Here is an 18,145-nt window from a genome sequence, read left to right on the forward strand (position 1 = left end):
GAAGATTTATGGGGCACAATGATTTGTTACTGGGCAACACATGAAGTAGTGGTTGACATTTCTACCTTACAGTTGTGAGGTTCGTGATTTGAATTTCGACTACAACCCACCTATGTGGAGTTTGCATGTTCTCCCATGAACATAGGGTCCACCTACATCCTAAAATCAGGCAGGTAATATTCAACAAACACTCTAAATTGTGCATGGGTGTCAACATGAGTGTGAACAGTTGTCCATACTTGATCTGTGATTGGGTGGCGACCTTGCCTTTTGCCCAAAGTCAGATGGGATACATTCCTGTTCCTGATCAAGAACAAGCGCTGTAGAAAATGGATAGATGGATTTCCATAAGATGACAGAGGATGATTTTTTTTTAGGTTCTGTGTTATATGTGAAAGATAGGGGACTAAATAGAGACAGCCTTGAGGCACGCCACGTGAGACTGAAGGGAGTTGGGCTATTGAGAGCCTTGAAGGTGGAGAGGGGCTTTATTGCAGTAATTTATTAAAAAGTTGTTGTTTTTTTAATTGGTGAGAACTCTCAAAGTTTTGTAACATACTTTAACCCCTTTGGTCTTGGACAAGCTATACTTGTTATTTTGCAGACTAACAATTAGTTCTATGAAGAACACGAGTGTCAATCAGCCAGAGTATTTAAGCCACACCTCCCCTGTAACATCCTGACTGAGGTGGGTGCATTCAACACTACAATTTGGGAATCCCTGGCGTGAATTTTTGCTATAGTCCGACAACACCATTTAGGGCACTAGAGAGAGTTAGAATGATGGGTATTATTTCCAATCAGTGGACAATTATGAGTAATGCCATAAGCAGTTGGATTAGGGTGAGGTAACTTTCAAACGTCTTTCTTTCATCATGCATTGGATAGCAAAGCAAACTTGGTGGTTGAGGTGGGCTATTTACAGGCCCCTCTGTTTTGAGTGATGTCACACATTCCAGCCCGTGACCCCTCCTTATTGCAGAGTGAACCTCACTGGTACAGAAAAGCCACCGTAATAGGCTTTAAATCCCAGCTGATGTGACAAAGAGGTAGCGGGCAGCAGCTTTAATTAAAAACGTAGGCTTTATAGGGCACTACATCCGTATCGGTTTGGGGAAAACAATCACCGTTACGCAACTCTGCCTTCAAGCAAGAAACGTTTCTTCACATAAGCTCACCACTGTCTGCACGGGTGAAACTCAAAAGAAAATGAGTTCAAATGCAGGATTTATTCATTAAGAAACTAACTCAGTTTAATAAAACATCCAACCTCATACGTTTAAGAACTACCGGGTAATTTAGTTCTTGACAGCATTTTTAAGCTCTGTAAATATAGGGTATGTTTTCAAGCTTCCCTTACTGGCACCAACATTTTTAAAAAGTCAATGTGTCATTCATCTACTATTTCCATGATCAAATTCCAGGACTTTATTAAAATGAACGTGGAAAAAAAACAATTGCATTTTTCCAGCATCTGAAAGAGGAGGTAAAGTACATTCTAAACCGCTATACAGTATATCCATTCTATACTGCTATATGTCCAAAACTACATTCATGTTACAAGAAAAAATGTGATTTAGAAATTGAAAAGCACGACAATGTTACTAAGTCTTAGTATCTCAATCATGGTTGTTACAGTTTTAAGCAGTTTCAGGTACGTTATCCCAAATCTAATACCAAATGAAGTGTTATATACAGTATTATAGATAACAACTGTGTGGCAAGACTTTTGTAGCTCATGATGGACAATTCCTGCTGTACATCTCAAGTATAAAGCCGAACTGTAACCGAATGAGTCACCCATGTTCAGTGTTAGTTGTCATGGCAACTGTGGGGCTGACATTAAATGTGTAAAAATGTTCTGGGGGTCTGTCAGTGATAAAATGCTTTCTTAATGGGAATGTTTTAAAAGGCTCATTTTAAATCAACGCGCAAATATTCACATGTACAGTGACCTCATAATTGGAAATACTTCCTGATGCCGATTGAAATAACCATGGCATTTTTCAGAGAAAATTGGACTGTCAACTTTTTGTTCAGGGTGCTTAATTGCAGACCATTTTACTGTTATCAAATGTTGCTAGAAGGGAAGTAGAACATAAACATATAAAGTAGGATAAGCATTTTGGTACTACAAAGGTGGACATACCAAAGTTAAACAAGTGCCGTCCATAATTCCATTTCTTCCTTCACAGGTTTAAAGTGTGAAAATAAATAACTTGCAGAGGCAACACCATCATTTTAGCACTCTCACCCACTGCTCTGTGACAGCACGCAATTAAATGACTATGTGACACAATAACAAGAGAATACAACACAGCATTGACGCTTTGCTTCCTCGCTCTTCCAATTCCTGGTATCCCTTCCTGTTATTCTCCCCGTCTGCGTTTCCCATCACCTGATGCTGACTGATAGAGCACGGGAATATGGAGAAAAGGTTCCCAAGATCAGTGAGGAATGTTCAGTTTCAGCTTCTGTCTGCAAGTTTCGAACTGCCTGTGACTTCCTTAAAAAAGTCAAGACCTCGACAGAATTTGCTGACATGGTGTGATTTGAACAGTCAAGAGTAGAGCTTCTTTGATCATAAAATTAGAAACACACTCACCCTGAAGCTGGCCTCGGTCGTGTGCTTCTTTCTTTAATTACGTACTGAATCTCGAAATGTGAAATGTAAATAAAAAATGTGTGCACATAATTAAATATAAGCTTTTGGGAGCATACATGAAAACAGTCTGTGTTGCTGATGCATGTGCTCTGGAAGAAAATATTAAAAGGCCGCATGAAACTAGCCCAAGAACACTGACATTGATCTGATGAACGACAAAGTCTTCCGAGTGACCTTTTGGAGGAGCCAGAAAGTCCTTGTGTCCAGAAATGGCGGCCTGGGGCGGAAATCAGCAAAAAAGAAGTCTGGCAAAAAACATGATTGGAATCTTGAGTGGAATTTGAGTTCTTGTGGGACACTCAAGAACGCTTGACAAAACAGGGAGAGAATTGCTAGAGCCATATTGAATTTCCTTTTGGGGGGGGGGGGGGGCACTTTCTACTCTTTTGAATTAAAATGAAAAACAAAGAAACTAATACCATATCTTTACATCATATTTTTAATATTTGGAGGTAGAAAATTGCAAAATGACCCATGATACATTCTTATCACAACATTTTGCAGCGATCGTTGGTTTAAAAATGTATTGTCTATGCAACCAAAGAAGTAAAACTTGCTGAAGCAGGCTTGCAGATTAACCAGTGAAATATACCATACTTAAATGGATACAAAAATACATGTTCTGTATTATTTCCATGATAAGAGTCTGATGAAATGCTGTTCATTAAAAGTGAGGGGAAAAACAGATTCACTCATTTTCAGTATAATGGAAACTCAAATGTAGTTCAACACTTATACTCAGTTCAGCAAAATTAACCATGATTGTCATTCATCTGCATAAATTAAAAAAAAAAAAACCTACCGGTATGTTGTTCTTGTTTAGTGAAAACAAAGTATTGATGATTGGCTCTATTCAAGGGTGTACAGTATGGTGAGTCTTCGTCAAAAAAAACGACCGTATTAAGGAGGAGCCAAAAGTTAAAATAATAAAATGTGGCTTCATTGACTGTTTAGACACAAAGTGCTGATAGCATACATAGGTGAAAAGCGTTCCGACTCAAACTTGTTATGAAGGACGCAATGGCACGCACTTTTACGTCAGACCGCAGTATTACTCTCATCTACTGATGCCAATGTCTTGCTACCATACCATAATAGACATGATGGAAAATTACTGCAATATTATTTTATATTATATTTTCCCACACCTGATACAAGTTTGCAATGCATAACAGTCTTCCTTTTTTCCCCCACCACCAAAGAGTCGCATTAACAGACAGTCAAATGTCATCATCCAACTAAGAAATTGATGAGGGCAGTCCGGGGGGAAAGGATGGCTCTCTTGATGTGCAGCTCTCTGAGAACAGTCTGTCCGAGGGGGCTTTCCATGACAAGTTTCTGCACCTGATCGATATCTTTGGACACCAGCAGAGGTACGGTCACTGTCCCACAAACTTTGTTGTTAATCTGGGGATGAGAATTGAAAGAAATATCAAAGCCACGACTCCATCTATGATTTCAAGATAAAAGTAAGATCATTCTTTGGCATACAAATGAAAGTTTCTCCTTCCACACGCCGTTGACCATCCCAACCTATATTTAGTGGTTAGTTTGAGGAAGTTTGTTCGGTGCTGTAGGTTTAGAAGCAAGTGTAGACAATGAGTGGGAACGTCCAGACTTCCTCTGGGTGATGCCGTCTCAAAAAGCATTCGTCTGTGTGTGCGTGCATGCGTGCGTGCCTCTTAGAGGCCACTCAGGCATGGAGTCCCCAAAAGTATGTGATTAGAGGACACAGGCAGGAGATGAAGAAGCCCACAAGAGAGGGCTCTTTTGTGTGAAATCATCACCAGCCAGCATGATGAGCTCAAAGATATTTACAGCGCAGGGGAGGACACAGGGGAGGTAAAAATGAAGTAAACAACTGTAACATATATAAATACGCCAAAGTGTGTTTTCAAGTCAAATACAAACAGCTTTTAAAAGACTGGAAGTTGGCTTACACGTTATATTTTATGTGTGTGTGTGTGTGTGTGTGTGTGTGTGTGTGTGTGTGTGCGTGTGCGAACAAAAGATCAATAATTTATCAAGAGAGACAAAAGAAAAAGAAAAACAAAGACAGATTATAGCACTTTCATCGGTAGCCACTTTCAAAACAGTGACACTTGTGTAAAATTAACTCAATCAGTGTGGCGACGTGTGTGTGTGCGTGTGTGTGTGTGTGTGTGTGCGTGTGTGTGTGTGTGTGTGTGTGTGTGTGTTTGTGTGTGTGTTTGTGTGTGTGTTTGCCACGTTGGGATCATATTGTCATTGTTAGCAAGGGCAACGGCTAATCCACGTAATTTATTTTCTGGGATATTGTCTGATTATTTGAGATAATCCTTTAGGTCTCACAGTGGAGATCTTTGCAGGAAATGTCTTTGAAAGTAATCAAACAACACACATTTATTGGTAGAGGAAGATATGGCCAAAAGCATTTGTGATAATTAAAAAAATCAAAACACGAAAAAAGGCAAGACAGCTGCCAAAATAAGCTGCAAAACTGGGTATTATTGACCCACTTGTCTGTTTAGTTTCAAGGAGTCTTAACATGCAGACACATAAATACACACAGACACCCGCACACAAACACACACACACAGACATGCACATGCTAATCACAGGCTCTCTTCAAAATTACAGAGCGTAGATGTATTCATGGACTATGACTTGAGCTTCAAAAATTGAAATGGTGGTGGATTAGAGGAGAAATGCATGCGCATGTGACATCAGCGATGTATGTAAACAAAGGAACAAATGTGCTGATGCTAAAGTGAAACCCTTCATCTCCCAAACAAAAAGGACAATACGGGAGACTGTTCGGCTGTTTTATGCAAAGAAAAAAAAAAGTCTCGGCCACATTAAGGTTTGTCTGAGGATGTGCGTCTGTGTGACCCTACCCGCACAGAAATGTCCACAAAGTCGGGGCTCTCCAGGTAGCTGGGATCGACAGTAGGCCAGGACTGTGACAGGACATCCCCACCGCGCTGGAGAGTGCCACTGATGGGGTTGTTCACCTGGCAAAGACCTGAACAAGAAAGACGGAACAATGACACTGTGACACCACCTAATACCACACTGGCTAATAACACACTGCTCACTATTAAATGTCTTTTGTATTCATTTATGCAACTAGCGTCAGTACAGGGCCTCCTTGGTTTACGATGGTGGCACCAGGCAATTCATGGATATCAACATTTAAAGAAATGTTTTTCTGTTTTTCAGTGGAAAATGTTAAATTTATGGCCTAAAAGTGGTTCCCATATACAGTAAATATTTAATGTACTTCTTACTTCTTGGTTAGTGATACTACGTGTGTACTACTCTGGGTATAAAGTTACATTTAAAAACGTTCCATAGACTAGTACACATTAGGAGTAGCCCATTTTGGGGGGAACTTTAAAACACCACTAAACTGAACCCCAGCATACCTAAAATTTGTGTGTAACGACACAGTACTTGGTTGAAATATAATACAGTATTTTACCAACCAAAATAAAGCACAATCCCTGAATTTTTTTTGTTGTTGTTGTGTTATTCATCAGCAACGGTTTAGGTTGTTAGGCAGGACGTAGGTGATGTCTTTTCAAGCTAGGGAATATTTTAGGTGGTCAGAGACAGCACCGCTATCCTCTTTTTCAATAGGAATGAGAGAAGTCAGCTGGAGTGTCATGTGCCAAGATGCTACTGACAGGCTAAATGACTCGCTGCCCATGAACATGAGAGAGTGAGAGAGAGAGAGAACTTGAACGACCCACAGGTGAAAGACTATGCTCATGTGTATGTTGTTTCATTTGGCAATTATAAAGTGATTGTTTTCAATTTCAACACAGTCCTCATGGGATGGTTTGTTTAAAAAATAAAATGAAACCTTGAACTCCAATTAAGTGTAAAGTACTGCTCGATGGACAAAATGCTACGGTGTGATTTCAGCTAGGAACAGTAACCACCTGCTATTTTTTCCCGGCGGGGAAAAAAAATGAGGCTTCTATTTAGGGAGCTACCTGACTAATTGTTGCTCAGCATTTATAAGATTTGAGGCCACTCTGTGATGATATCGAGCTGTTACAGAGCATGAGTCCTATGCCTGTATCTCATATTCGATGAAGTAGCGGAATATCCAAAATTCTCCTTCTATTTTGTCAACAACTAAGTCGCATCCCACAGGAAAGACAAAGGAGGGTGATGAACTTCAAATAGAAAAGTGAAGCATAACATGTTACCGGATGTCACGTGAGCTCACACGTCCTGTTTGTAATTTTTTATACAACACACACAAGCGCAAAAGTGGGCATGTAATATGCGCACCTCCCTTCCAGCCAGCCTCTATCAAACTATCGTGATCTGCTGAAGAGTACATATTCTAAAATTGTGTGCAGAAACGGTGGTTATGTGTGTCATCCACAATGATAGGATGTTGTCCTTGATTGGGAGTTGGAAGCTGCCACGTGAGGAACGGAAGATGACGCTCAATCTTTTCCTTCCACCTGTTTGTTTTCTACACTGAGCCAAGAGATTACTGCAAGGAATGCATGTCATTGAAAGGACACTTAATGTATTTTCGGTGAACTCGACGACAGTATCAGAAATCTGATGATGGTTAGTTACATCATTTTGGGCATTTGCTGGGATTAGAAGAAGGAGTAGTGTCAACACTTCCTTTTGCTGCATGGTGTGCTAACTCCATGTTTGGGCTGACAGAAATAACTTCCAGAAAAATCAAGAACATTCTAAAATCAACCCATCTCTTTTCCTAAATAGAATAGAAGTAGGTAAAGCGGAAAGATCCAAAAATTGTGAGGTGATAAATTTGTGGAGCTCCACATTCGTGTTTGTTTAATATCAGGCTACTTCTGGTTTTATTGAACTATAAGCTAGTATGATTGCAGAAATGCTCCATTCGTGCCTCGATTTGCATTTCATTTTTTATCCAGCTGGAAGCCAGAACCAAACTAATGAAAGTAACATGATTATTCGGCGAATATATCATTTTGTTTGCACCCACCTGCCCAAAGTTCAGAGGCCAGGTGAGGCGCCATGGGTGCCGTCATCATAACCAGCGTGGCCAGAGCATCCTCAAATTCCACACTGTGCTGCAACACCCTCACACTTGCGCTCTAGGCACAGTGACACACGTAACGGTAGTCAAGGGGATGCTCACTGAACTCAGAAGAGGGCAGGACGGTGTTCACTCACGCTCAATGTATTGGTTAGTCCCATGAGGCGAGAAATGGCTGCATTGAACAAGAAGTCTTCCGTGAAGTGAGATGTGACCTAAAATGAAAAATAACATCCATGGATATTTAAAAAAAAACAGATGAAGAGTCAGATAGTAAAACCTTTATAGTTAGTGGTGTTGTATTTAAATCACAGCCATCATCAGTCAGTCACTTGGCCTGGGGATTCGTGCTGCCTCTGAAGAGAAATAATAACATGCCTTAAGCATGCACACCTCCAGCCTGTAATAGCCAGCTGAAGATACACTGCTCTGACTAGGTCAATATTTCCTAGCTTTGCCCATTGGGAGGAGAAATCCCTTTTGGGAAGGGTCCGAGGGAAGTAGAGGTTGATCAGTGAGGCTTTTTTTCCAGGGCCTGATTCAAAGCACAGCCTTAGCTTTGAGAGCTTAAGGCTAACAGGCCTGATATCCTATAAAAGCTGCAGCCTTGAGGGGCGGGGAAAGAAAATCCAAACTGGCAGGAACGGACATCTATTTATAAAGTGTGGGAGCGACTGAGTAGGTTTGAAATCAATTTCTAGCTAGTCCTGCTCCTCCCCTGTACTCGTGGGGTTTACGTTTAGAATGGCTGCACTGGCATGTAATGATGGGCATATTAATCTTGTCACTGCATGTTAGCATGATAACTCATCTTGTGGAGGACTCAAAGTCAAAACAGACAAAGGTAAGAGAAGCAGTGGGTGAACCAGTCCTCTTGACAATGTAGGTTGGACATGAAAAGCTGACACTTATAAACCAGGCTATCTACTGACCCCTGCTGGTGAGAAATATTGCAGTAGCTCAGTATCGCAGGATATCATCACTACCTCCTGAACTGCGTAGTTCTTGTTCTCCCAGATCTTCTTTGATTCTGCTTGCTCCTTCTTTTGCAGCAAGGAGGGGTTCGGGATGTCACCAAGTTGCCGAGCGTGTCGCAGCTTGGTCACAAGCTGCCACAGTCTGGACTGCCAGCGCAGGACCCCAGGAAGAGCATCCTCTGGGGTGGGGTCAGAATTACATTCATTTGGTAGGAAACAAACAAACAAACAAATATCCATCAACGGACTATAAAGCCACCAGGAATATCTAAGATCTCACTTTTAAGATTCCAAAGGATGTCCTGTTCCGGTGGTGCGGCATAAAGGATGTAGAGTCGCACTGTGTCTACGCCGTAGTGCTGCACCACCTCTTGGGGGTCCAGACCATTGTGTTTAGATTTGCTCATTTTCTCCCATGTCACTTCCACGCTTCCGCCTCCTAATGCCACTGGCTCTTTTTCTAACAGAGGCAGGAAGAGTAAAAGGTCAGTGACAACACGTCTATTTCTCTATTGTCGAAATTAGCCTCCATTGATCTGAACTACTTAAAATTGACTGGTAAAAAAAACAAAACACTTTTTTTCTGACGATTGCAACTCATTGGATATTGTATATGACAATGCTGATATATGCTCACAAAACATGGCACTGTAATGGTGGTTTCATACCGATGAAAAGCATGTGCAATGGCACACAAAATAATTGGTAAATTATAGTTCTTTGCAAAATGTTCAAATAGAATACCTGTACTTTGTAATGTAGGAAAAAAAACAAGAATAATTTAAATTAGACATGGCCATTTTTGGGGAAAATTGCGGGTGAATGCTGAAATGCTGAATGGAAAAAATATGGAGGTTGTTGTTGATGTTGAATGACATGGAATGTTATTGAAAGATACAGAGTCATTAAAAGATGGGGAAGGGGAATAAATGCGGAATTCTGGAGGAAATTTATAGCGTGTTGAAAATCATTAGCATGGCAAATTAAATGTGAATGCTTTGAATTTCCAAATGGGAATCTGTTTGGTTGAATATGTAACTGGGATTGAATAAGTAATGTTTTGGTTTTTAAAGGAGTTTAGTGGTGAAAATGTAGAATGTTAGGTCAATGGAAATTTCTGGCAAGATGAAAATTGTTCCTAAGGTGAATTGAATGAGGTGCATGTTTTGAACTTCAAATTGGAAAAATGTGAATCTGTGATTTTGAATGTCTCGTTTGGGAATCAATGGTCAACTTGTGGTTGAAAACGTAGCATTTCAGCAAAACTGTGAATTTTTGGAGTAAGAAAAATAATGGGGCGCAAGGCATGCATTTTTGGAATAAGCTGAAATTGTTATGATGTGAATCGGATGAATTACGTGGAAGTACTTGCATCTCAAAATAATGGGCGGAAGAAAAACCAAATCAATGTGTGCATTCACACAATAACTCATCAACTTAAAAAAAAATGCATAAAAGAACAAGGTGCAAAAGCATTCGTGTGAATGCTTGACTCTCTGTATTGACACGGACTACATTCTCAACAAACAGATCTATTCAGAGTATCATGGCTGACGTGCAAGACGTTCCCTCTCTGCAAGGCAGTATTGTCTGATTTTATCCTTGGACTTTTGAAAGCATCCAAGCAATGAACATTGCAACAAACAACTAAATAGAAAAATACCACACTTATCCTTGCTGCTTTTGAGATTGTATCTCTGATGTTATTTTTGAACAGCTTTATCTGACAAAATTACACTTGTCGGATTCGGTCTGCATGCACCTGTGAAGTCTATCTCTTCTCTCTTTAGGTATTGGCCGCTGTCTGCTCTTCGGAAAGTCTGGCCTTTGATCAGACCCTGGACAAGTAGCTTTCTGAAAGGCTCCCTGTAAAAAGAAATGGATGGCGCATTCATTCATGCAGAGACAAATTACGTGCACACTAAGTGAGCCGACACAGAACATAGAAAACATACAGTACCTGTGTGCCACAAGCCCCTGGTCCTTGCAGAAGTGACAGAGGAAGCGTGCATAGTACAAATGCATGACGGCATGCTCCTTTCCTCCAATGTATACATCCACAGGGAGCCAGCGATCCACCAGGTGGCGCTCAAAAGGCCTCGAGGAAAAGATCATATTGAGAGAAAGAGGGGAAAAAATGCAGAATTCGTCGTGGGTATTACAAAACCCAGGAGATGTCAAGAACTTGTTATATATTTTATGTAACACACGCGAGTTACAACACATGCGCATGACTAACTCACACTTCAACCATCTAGTGAGCGAACTTCAGAAATCGCACATGCAGTTCAGGAATCTCTACTCAGGACATAGGTGCACTTTGAGGAACCGCATCCCCTCTGTTCTGGTTTACTTCACACTGGAGCTCATATACAAGGAAGAGGCACATCTCAGAGTTAATTATATTTTACCTGAGCTCCAGTGTGATGTAACCCAAATTGGACGAGGGAAACAGTGTTTCAGGAAACAGTGTTTCAGGAAAGCACAGGAAAGCACACTCCTGCTTTTCATATCTCGCGTGTGACATACAGTATATGAGTAAATCCCATGCACGAAATTCAGAAAGCAGCCATGTCATTCATTCTTGCCAGACGCATTTTGATCCAATCCGAATTTGCCGTTTGCTTCTACACATTATTTCGAGAATTTTAGCGTAACTATTCTGATCCAAATGTGATTTTTCTTTTCTGTAAAATGTCACTGATTGGCTGACCATTCCAGGGAGCACACCGCCTCTTGCCCAAATTCAGCTGGAATAGGCGAAAACACGCCCGTGACCATAATGAGAATAAGCGGTATCGAAAATGTTTTGTACTTTAACCCAACAGCATACCTTGCGAAACCTGGGATACTACATTAATGAGTTTTAATTTTCGTGTTGTTATAAATTATGGTGAAAAACATAATGAAAACAATCAAAACATGGATCAAGAAGCAAAGAAAAAAAAAAGGCATTAAAAAAGAAATCAATGTGCAGATGAAATTTAAATACTGGTAACCTCCTACTCTGTGGACTTAGCTACCCTGATCCCCCTCCAAGACTGTTTTCTCTATTTTTTCAAATAAACTGCCCGTTTCTTCTAATATCAAATAAAAATGGTTCTTGTGTCTCTCCTGCACATGTTCAAACACTGCAATGACACGATTAGAAATTGCAAAAAATATTGATGTTTTTTGTCGAACAACGCAAAAAGCAAAATGTTCTGTTTTATATACACTTTCTTTCTGAATCTGGGTCTTTTACAATTCTTCACATGGAGAAAAAAAATAAAAAACAGTGATGGGTTTTTCATCCCAGCTTTGATGACTCTTCCACTACCCATCTTATTAGCAGAAAAGCGGTTATAGAGAAAGATGTATCAGATAATGGCGCGAGTGAGGGCGGCATGTGGCTAGCTTTACGGCTTGATGGTCAGCAGAGCGCTATCTACAGCATGTTGCACACATGGCTCTGGTAATTACTCTCCTCCACACCTCTCTGCCTCTCTTCCTCCCGTCTTTGGCGACTGGTGTCTGGTGATAATTGAACCATGGGATAAAGTTATGAACTTGCCAGCCTGAAAATAATTTGGCCTGTGAGTTGGCATTTGGCCAACGTTGCACTAATACGTCAAAACATAGATTTCTATTTCCTCCCTTCTCCTGCTTGCTTCTCCCAGCATGACAAGCATCCTACTTTTCACATCTATGCACATAAGACTCAGCAGATTGACTGAAATACACAAATTGTGTAATTGCTTTTTCTGTTGCACCATAATGTATCCTGAGGAGAAAAAAAAACGGATGAGCTGCAAAGTGCCCCGCAAATGCCTTTTAAAGCGGCTTTCCGGCTTGGCCAAGAAGCTGGGAAAAATAAAAATCTGTGTTGTTAAACTTTGGGTATCACCAACATCCCAGCAAGTGACAACCAAGATATGTGTGTGTGTGTGAGACAGAGTTGAGTGTGTTCAGTGTGGATCTGTGTGTGTAAGTGGGTGGAGGAATAACCATCTTCAGGCTATAATAGGCATGCTCAAAATAGTTAAGTGGGAGAGTGGGTGATAGCAGACAATCATGTGTGTCAGGATACGCTTCCATGTGCATATAATTATTTCAGGTGGACCTGCACAGCTTTATGAGGATCATCATTATTGAACGGTAATATAGTTTCTAAAATGGTGGCACGTCTTAAGTTGAAGAAACAAGCCATTGTGTCACTCGGGTCAAAATTTCCATAAGAAATGCTGGACATTTAATGAGACATAAAACATGTGTAAACTGCACAAGTGATATTCGGGCACATTTTTTTTTTTTCTCTTTCTCCTTTCTTCTTTCTACATACATTCTTGCTGCTGGAGGCTGTAAATTTCCCCAGTGTGGGACGAATAAAGGATATCTTATCTTATAGCAGCTTGCTGAAAGCGAGTCGATTTAATGCCACTTTTTACCATTTTTGTTCAGTTAAAGAAATAAACACAAACAAGATAAAAGTGTTAAGATCTCTTAAGTCTCGTTACAAAAAATAAAAATAAAAAATCTGAAATTGTCACCATGGGGTGATTTTTTTTAAGCTTTGTGGCTTTGATTGTGTGGCCTCTAAATTTTAGTGCAACATGTATAAATTTACAGAATGTTTGGTCTTAGATAAATGTAAAATTAATTCTTACTGAATTGCGGGTAGTACCGAATGATGTGTCTGGTGTGTGCATTAAATAAAAAAGAAAAAAAAATCTGAGTGATAATTTGTATCTGCAAAGAAAAAGATTTGGCATATGTAAATGGAAACTGAGACTCATGTTAAAAGTATCATAATAATTGCAAAAAGCAAAAAAAAAGTCTATCTGACAGGAAGCAATTAAAAAATATATATAATAATAAAGTCTATCTGACAGGAATGAAAACGACATTGTCAAGTTATAGAATAAGACTGTCCATACCTCACTGTATTATGAGGGTCAGTGTAGCGAAAGTAATACCAGGCTGAGTCTACAAACGTATCCATGGTGTCAGTCTCCCTTTTTGCTGGGCCGTTACATCTGAAACGAGAGCCACAGTTTATTTTTTTTAATGTGGGACAGCATCAATATTAAGCTTGTAAATTAGAAAAGCTAACACATCGCTGGCCCCTGTTTGTATGCCTGCAGAATTGGCATCTCTGTGTGATATTTATACGTGCTCACTGTTGTGAATGTGACAGTGCCTCCATCTGGCTGTGGAGGTCAAGCCTCTGTAGACAAGCACAGTTGAAAGCAAACTGGCACTGGAACATTGGTCCGATGCCCTGACAAGCAGGCTGTGCTAACAAGGGAATGATCATGTATTTGTGTTGGAAATGTCACCTTGTGCCCTGTATGACCGCAGCCAAACCGTATTTGCTTCGTGATGTGAATCTGCCAATTTAACATTTGACAGAGGAAGGGAGAAGATTTGAAGAGACAAAAAAACATTTGCAATACCGTGTTTACATAAATGGAATCAGGAAGCGGAACAGTGAAGTTAAATGCTTGGCACTTCATAATGAGTCTCGATAGAGTTTAAAATGTCCCAGACTGCTCAAAAAAAAAACCTATATATATATATATATATATATATATATATATATATATATATATATATAAAAACATAAAACAGCAAACACAGATGCGCCTCTGGATTTTCTTTATTTTCCAGGAGGATAGGCAGCTCTGAAAATGCATGGATGGATATGTCTCATCTTGACTTAGTCTTTCTCTCCAACATTTTACTCAAACAAAATCACTTATGACAGAAAGGCAAAACCCCTGGGCCGTCCGCCATACTAGTCAATCTAAAATAGCAGTGATAATGAAATAAGACCATGAAGTTGCCTAGCAACAATACTAAGGTGTAACAAGGTTAATATTTGGAAGCCAGGTCTTATTTCACACAAATGAAAAGAAGGAAGCCATCCCAAGGCTATCACCAAAGAATCCAAACAGATAGTGAGACATTAGAAAGGCTTTCTAAGTGTGGGAGATTTGGCACATTTTTCCTCACACCAGACTGGACAATCAGAGGACAGAATGTGGTGACTGGACAGACAGCTGGTACACACTCCTAAAGATTTGCCGGGCTGGCACACAGTTGTGAGCCTGCTTTGAGCCATGAAAAAAAAAAACATTTAAAAAAAAAGAGATTTTATTTCTTCCACCGAAGTGAAATTCAGTTTGTAGTTAGGCAAAGGAACGTTTTGCAATTTGTATTTAACTTCGGCTTATTATTAGTTTCTTTATTGTTTGGTATTGTTCTCCCTCTCTCTTTTTATTCACTTGTTCAACATAGAGACAATCAATCAATCATACATGTACTGTGTGGGGGCTCCACAAAAAAGCACATGCCGATATCAGTTGGGACTCAAAAGGCATTTCTGTTGTCCTTCGTCTGCAAACAGGCCCGTCTTGATAAAAAACTCCCAATTTACTTATTTCTGGTTGCAGCTATGGCTCCCTAGGGGAGTATAAAACTCAAGCAGTAACGAAGAGATTTGTAGTGTATTTTTTTTAAACTTATTTATAGGATAAAGCTGCGAGTGAAAAGGTTTGAAAACCGATGAAGGAAGGTAGGCAGCACACTAGAATGTGGGTCTCCATTTGTTCCATCCCCATCTGTCAAAGTGGCACCAGCGTGGCTTCTCTTTACTTGGGAATTTGTGGAACAACAAATTTGGCTTGTAGCCAAGCTAAGCCGAGTTAGCAGCAGGCCACTTCACAGAGCTGCAGAGAGTGGAAGACGTGATGAGCACACAGGATACGACATCCTCAAGGACAGATGAAGCTCCATCCCAGCCGCCCACCTCTCATCACCGTGTTCTTCTGCGTTCCCCTCAAACTTGAATTGGACAAGCGTGACGAGAGAAGGGAACAAATTTCCACCGACACTTAACAGCGGAGGGGAGATGGGGAGTGAGACGCTAACAGCGCCTTCGCAATTACGCCCGTCAATCACATCTGATGGGATGATTTCTTGTAGCTTTGTGGAAATGTGTGAACACTATCTGATGACTTGTGGCATCCACAATTGATTGGGCCATTGTTTTAATCAACATGGCGGCATGACAGTAATTCATTTTATTGAGCCACATATTCCCACCTCAGCACCAGAAGTTAATCTGCATTTTCAGTTCTTTCAATACACGGAGTTCATTCACAGCCAATAGGTGTTCGCACACGTAAATTGCACTTACCACTTTTGGTTGCCTGACGTAAACTAGATTGTAATCATCATCTCATGCTTCTCTTATCTCAGACATCTTTTCTTACAAAACCCAATCAGAATCAAAAGCATAATGGTTGCACAATTTGTAGGCTCCCACTTCAAGCTCCATCTACTCCTAAGGGCTCAGCTAGTCCTCATTTTGTCAGGAGAAAATACAGCAACATTTTTCTGATCTTATTCTGCAAACAAAATGATGGACAGTTTCACTTTCTGAAATGTTACATCATCACAGCAAGGAACACTCTCCCTATCTACCCTTTCTGCAACATGACGCATATGAGCAAAGCCACTGATCTGGAAATGTGATTGTACTCAATTGGGGGGTGATGATTCAGAGCTCGCTTGCTATCCTGCCCGGCTGCACGTCAGCAGGGCCTGGAGAGTTTTGATCTGACTTAAAAAGACTTCAAGAGTTCAAGGGGGAGTGAATGCTGTGAAGCTTACTTAAAAAGGTAGCAGCAATTAAAACATTGAAAGCGACAATATGTCATGAGAGTTTCTTTTTTTTCCTCTCGAGGATTCCAATTTGGTGTACTTCCCGCTGCTCATCTTTGAAAAACTAAGGACGATCAAAACACTTGAAATGAATCTTACAGGTTCAATAACAAGCGGAGCTGAGATTTTTGTAGGTTTGCAGCCAAATGTTTTTCATGAGCCACAACAAACTGTATTACCAGCAACATCAACAATGTGTAATGTTTTACGAAGCTGGCAGCAATCCATACATGAAGCGATGAGTTGCAAAAGCATGCGTTTAGCCACATTTGCACCGAAGGCTATCCAGGCTGCAAGTATCTGTGCCTAATTATAAAAGCAAACGGTTATTTAGATGATTTTGAGAGCAATTAGCTGTCTTTGCAAAAATAACTACCCTCCACTACCATTTAATGTGGTCGTTAATTATCAGTGGGGCACCTTGCAGCTGGAGAACTCATGGCCTCTGCGTCGCACAAAAAGAAATTCCATGAGCAAGCGTTGATCTCAGCTAATGAGCTACATCTGACAATCAGACCCGAATGTTTACCGTTTGTATCTATTATAGTTAACACATCTTGTTTGCTTGTATTTATTGTTTGCCTGTGTGCATTTTTAAAAATAAAACTAGCCTTTGTTTCAGCGCTATTCCCCAAACTGCAGGACTTTGTATATCACAACTGTCAGGCGGCATCTTTGTACCTCCAAAGTTATCACTCTTCAGGAGCCTCCCCCCAAACTGCACGTTTGTTCAATAATTAACATTTAAATGTATAGTATGTCAAAAATAACTCATGTGCGGAGTCTGCGAATGGCCCAACAATATCGATTTGTAAAAATAAATGGGAAAATTAGCAAATTGTGACATTGGAGGTTTTGGCCAAATGCCAGGAATATGTGTAATTATTAGAGTGAACCAAAATAATCTTACCTTGGACATTTGCAACTGACCCAGTCATGGGCAGCTGCCAGAGGCGATGCCCCTTTTCCGGTGAGAGACGGCAGCTTTGGCAAGGTGACCGGTAAATCCTCCTCGGGGACAGTAACTGGACCACATCGCTCACAATGCACCACAGGAATGGGTGTGCCCCAGTAACGCTGTCTTGATATCAACCAGTCCCGGAGCTTTGAGCTGGTAAGGTGGCCCCCGACCTTCAGCTCCCTGGCCTTCTGGGTAATGGAGTCGAAAGCCTGTCTTCTGGTAAGCCCTGAAAACTGATATATATATGCAGGAGGAACACAAGGGGGAGAAAGAGAAGAAGGAAAACAAGACAGAAGGAAAGGAAGAAGCAGAAAGAGAAGACGATGACCATAGAAGGAGAATAATGAGGCATTTAGATTTCAAGAGAATTCTATTTATGTGGGAGTCAGACTCTGGAGTACCTGCGCATGTGCCCACCAAGTGTGTAATCAACTAAAACAAAAACTAAACCAAAAAAACGAGTATATTCTTTGTAAGCTGCTGCCATCGTTGTCTGCCAAACTCTGCCATTTTCATTCCTCACAAGCAATGAGTGGACTACACAGGAAAACTATCATCTAAGCAGAGCTGCAGAGTTGCTGGATGCACAGATGAATGTTAAGATGAGTACAGAAATATCAATACCACTGGACAAGAGCACATTTTAAACAGAGATTGCTTTGTGTGTACTTTGATGTATTTTTGCTGCTTTTTTTGTTTGTTTTTAACCGATCGTGTTTTTGAGATATTTTCAAGTTCAAGTTGACCTATACGTAAGCAATGCAGATTTTACCATGCCTTGTAATTAATCAATTTCACCA

The 18,145-nt window shown here is 40.5% G+C and overlaps 1 protein-coding gene across 1 annotated transcript in view; it reads right to left on the bottom strand.

Annotated features, from left to right (window-relative positions):
* Nucleotides 1-3,086: 3,086 nt before the first annotated feature.
* lars2 (leucyl-tRNA synthetase 2, mitochondrial) overlaps nt 3,087-18,145 on the bottom strand; it is a 32,115-nt gene continuing 17,056 nt past the window's right edge. Inside the window, exons 12-21 of the mRNA XM_052065735.1 lie at nt 17,295-17,578; nt 13,594-13,692; nt 10,638-10,775; nt 10,440-10,543; nt 8,958-9,137; nt 8,687-8,856; nt 7,838-7,915; nt 7,647-7,758; nt 5,542-5,669; nt 3,087-4,072 (exon numbers count right to left, since the gene is read on the bottom strand). Coding sequence (XP_051921695.1) covers nt 3,896-4,072; nt 5,542-5,669; nt 7,647-7,758; nt 7,838-7,915; nt 8,687-8,856; nt 8,958-9,137; nt 10,440-10,543; nt 10,638-10,775; nt 13,594-13,692; nt 17,295-17,578 — 1,470 coding nt within the window. The 3' untranslated portion in view covers nt 3,087-3,895. The remainder of the gene's footprint in view (nt 4,073-5,541; nt 5,670-7,646; nt 7,759-7,837; nt 7,916-8,686; nt 8,857-8,957; nt 9,138-10,439; nt 10,544-10,637; nt 10,776-13,593; nt 13,693-17,294; nt 17,579-18,145) is intronic.

Source organism: Hippocampus zosterae, chromosome 5, assembly GCF_025434085.1.
Source record: "Hippocampus zosterae strain Florida chromosome 5, ASM2543408v3, whole genome shotgun sequence".
Classification (NCBI taxonomy): Eukaryota; Metazoa; Chordata; class Actinopteri; order Syngnathiformes; family Syngnathidae; genus Hippocampus; species Hippocampus zosterae.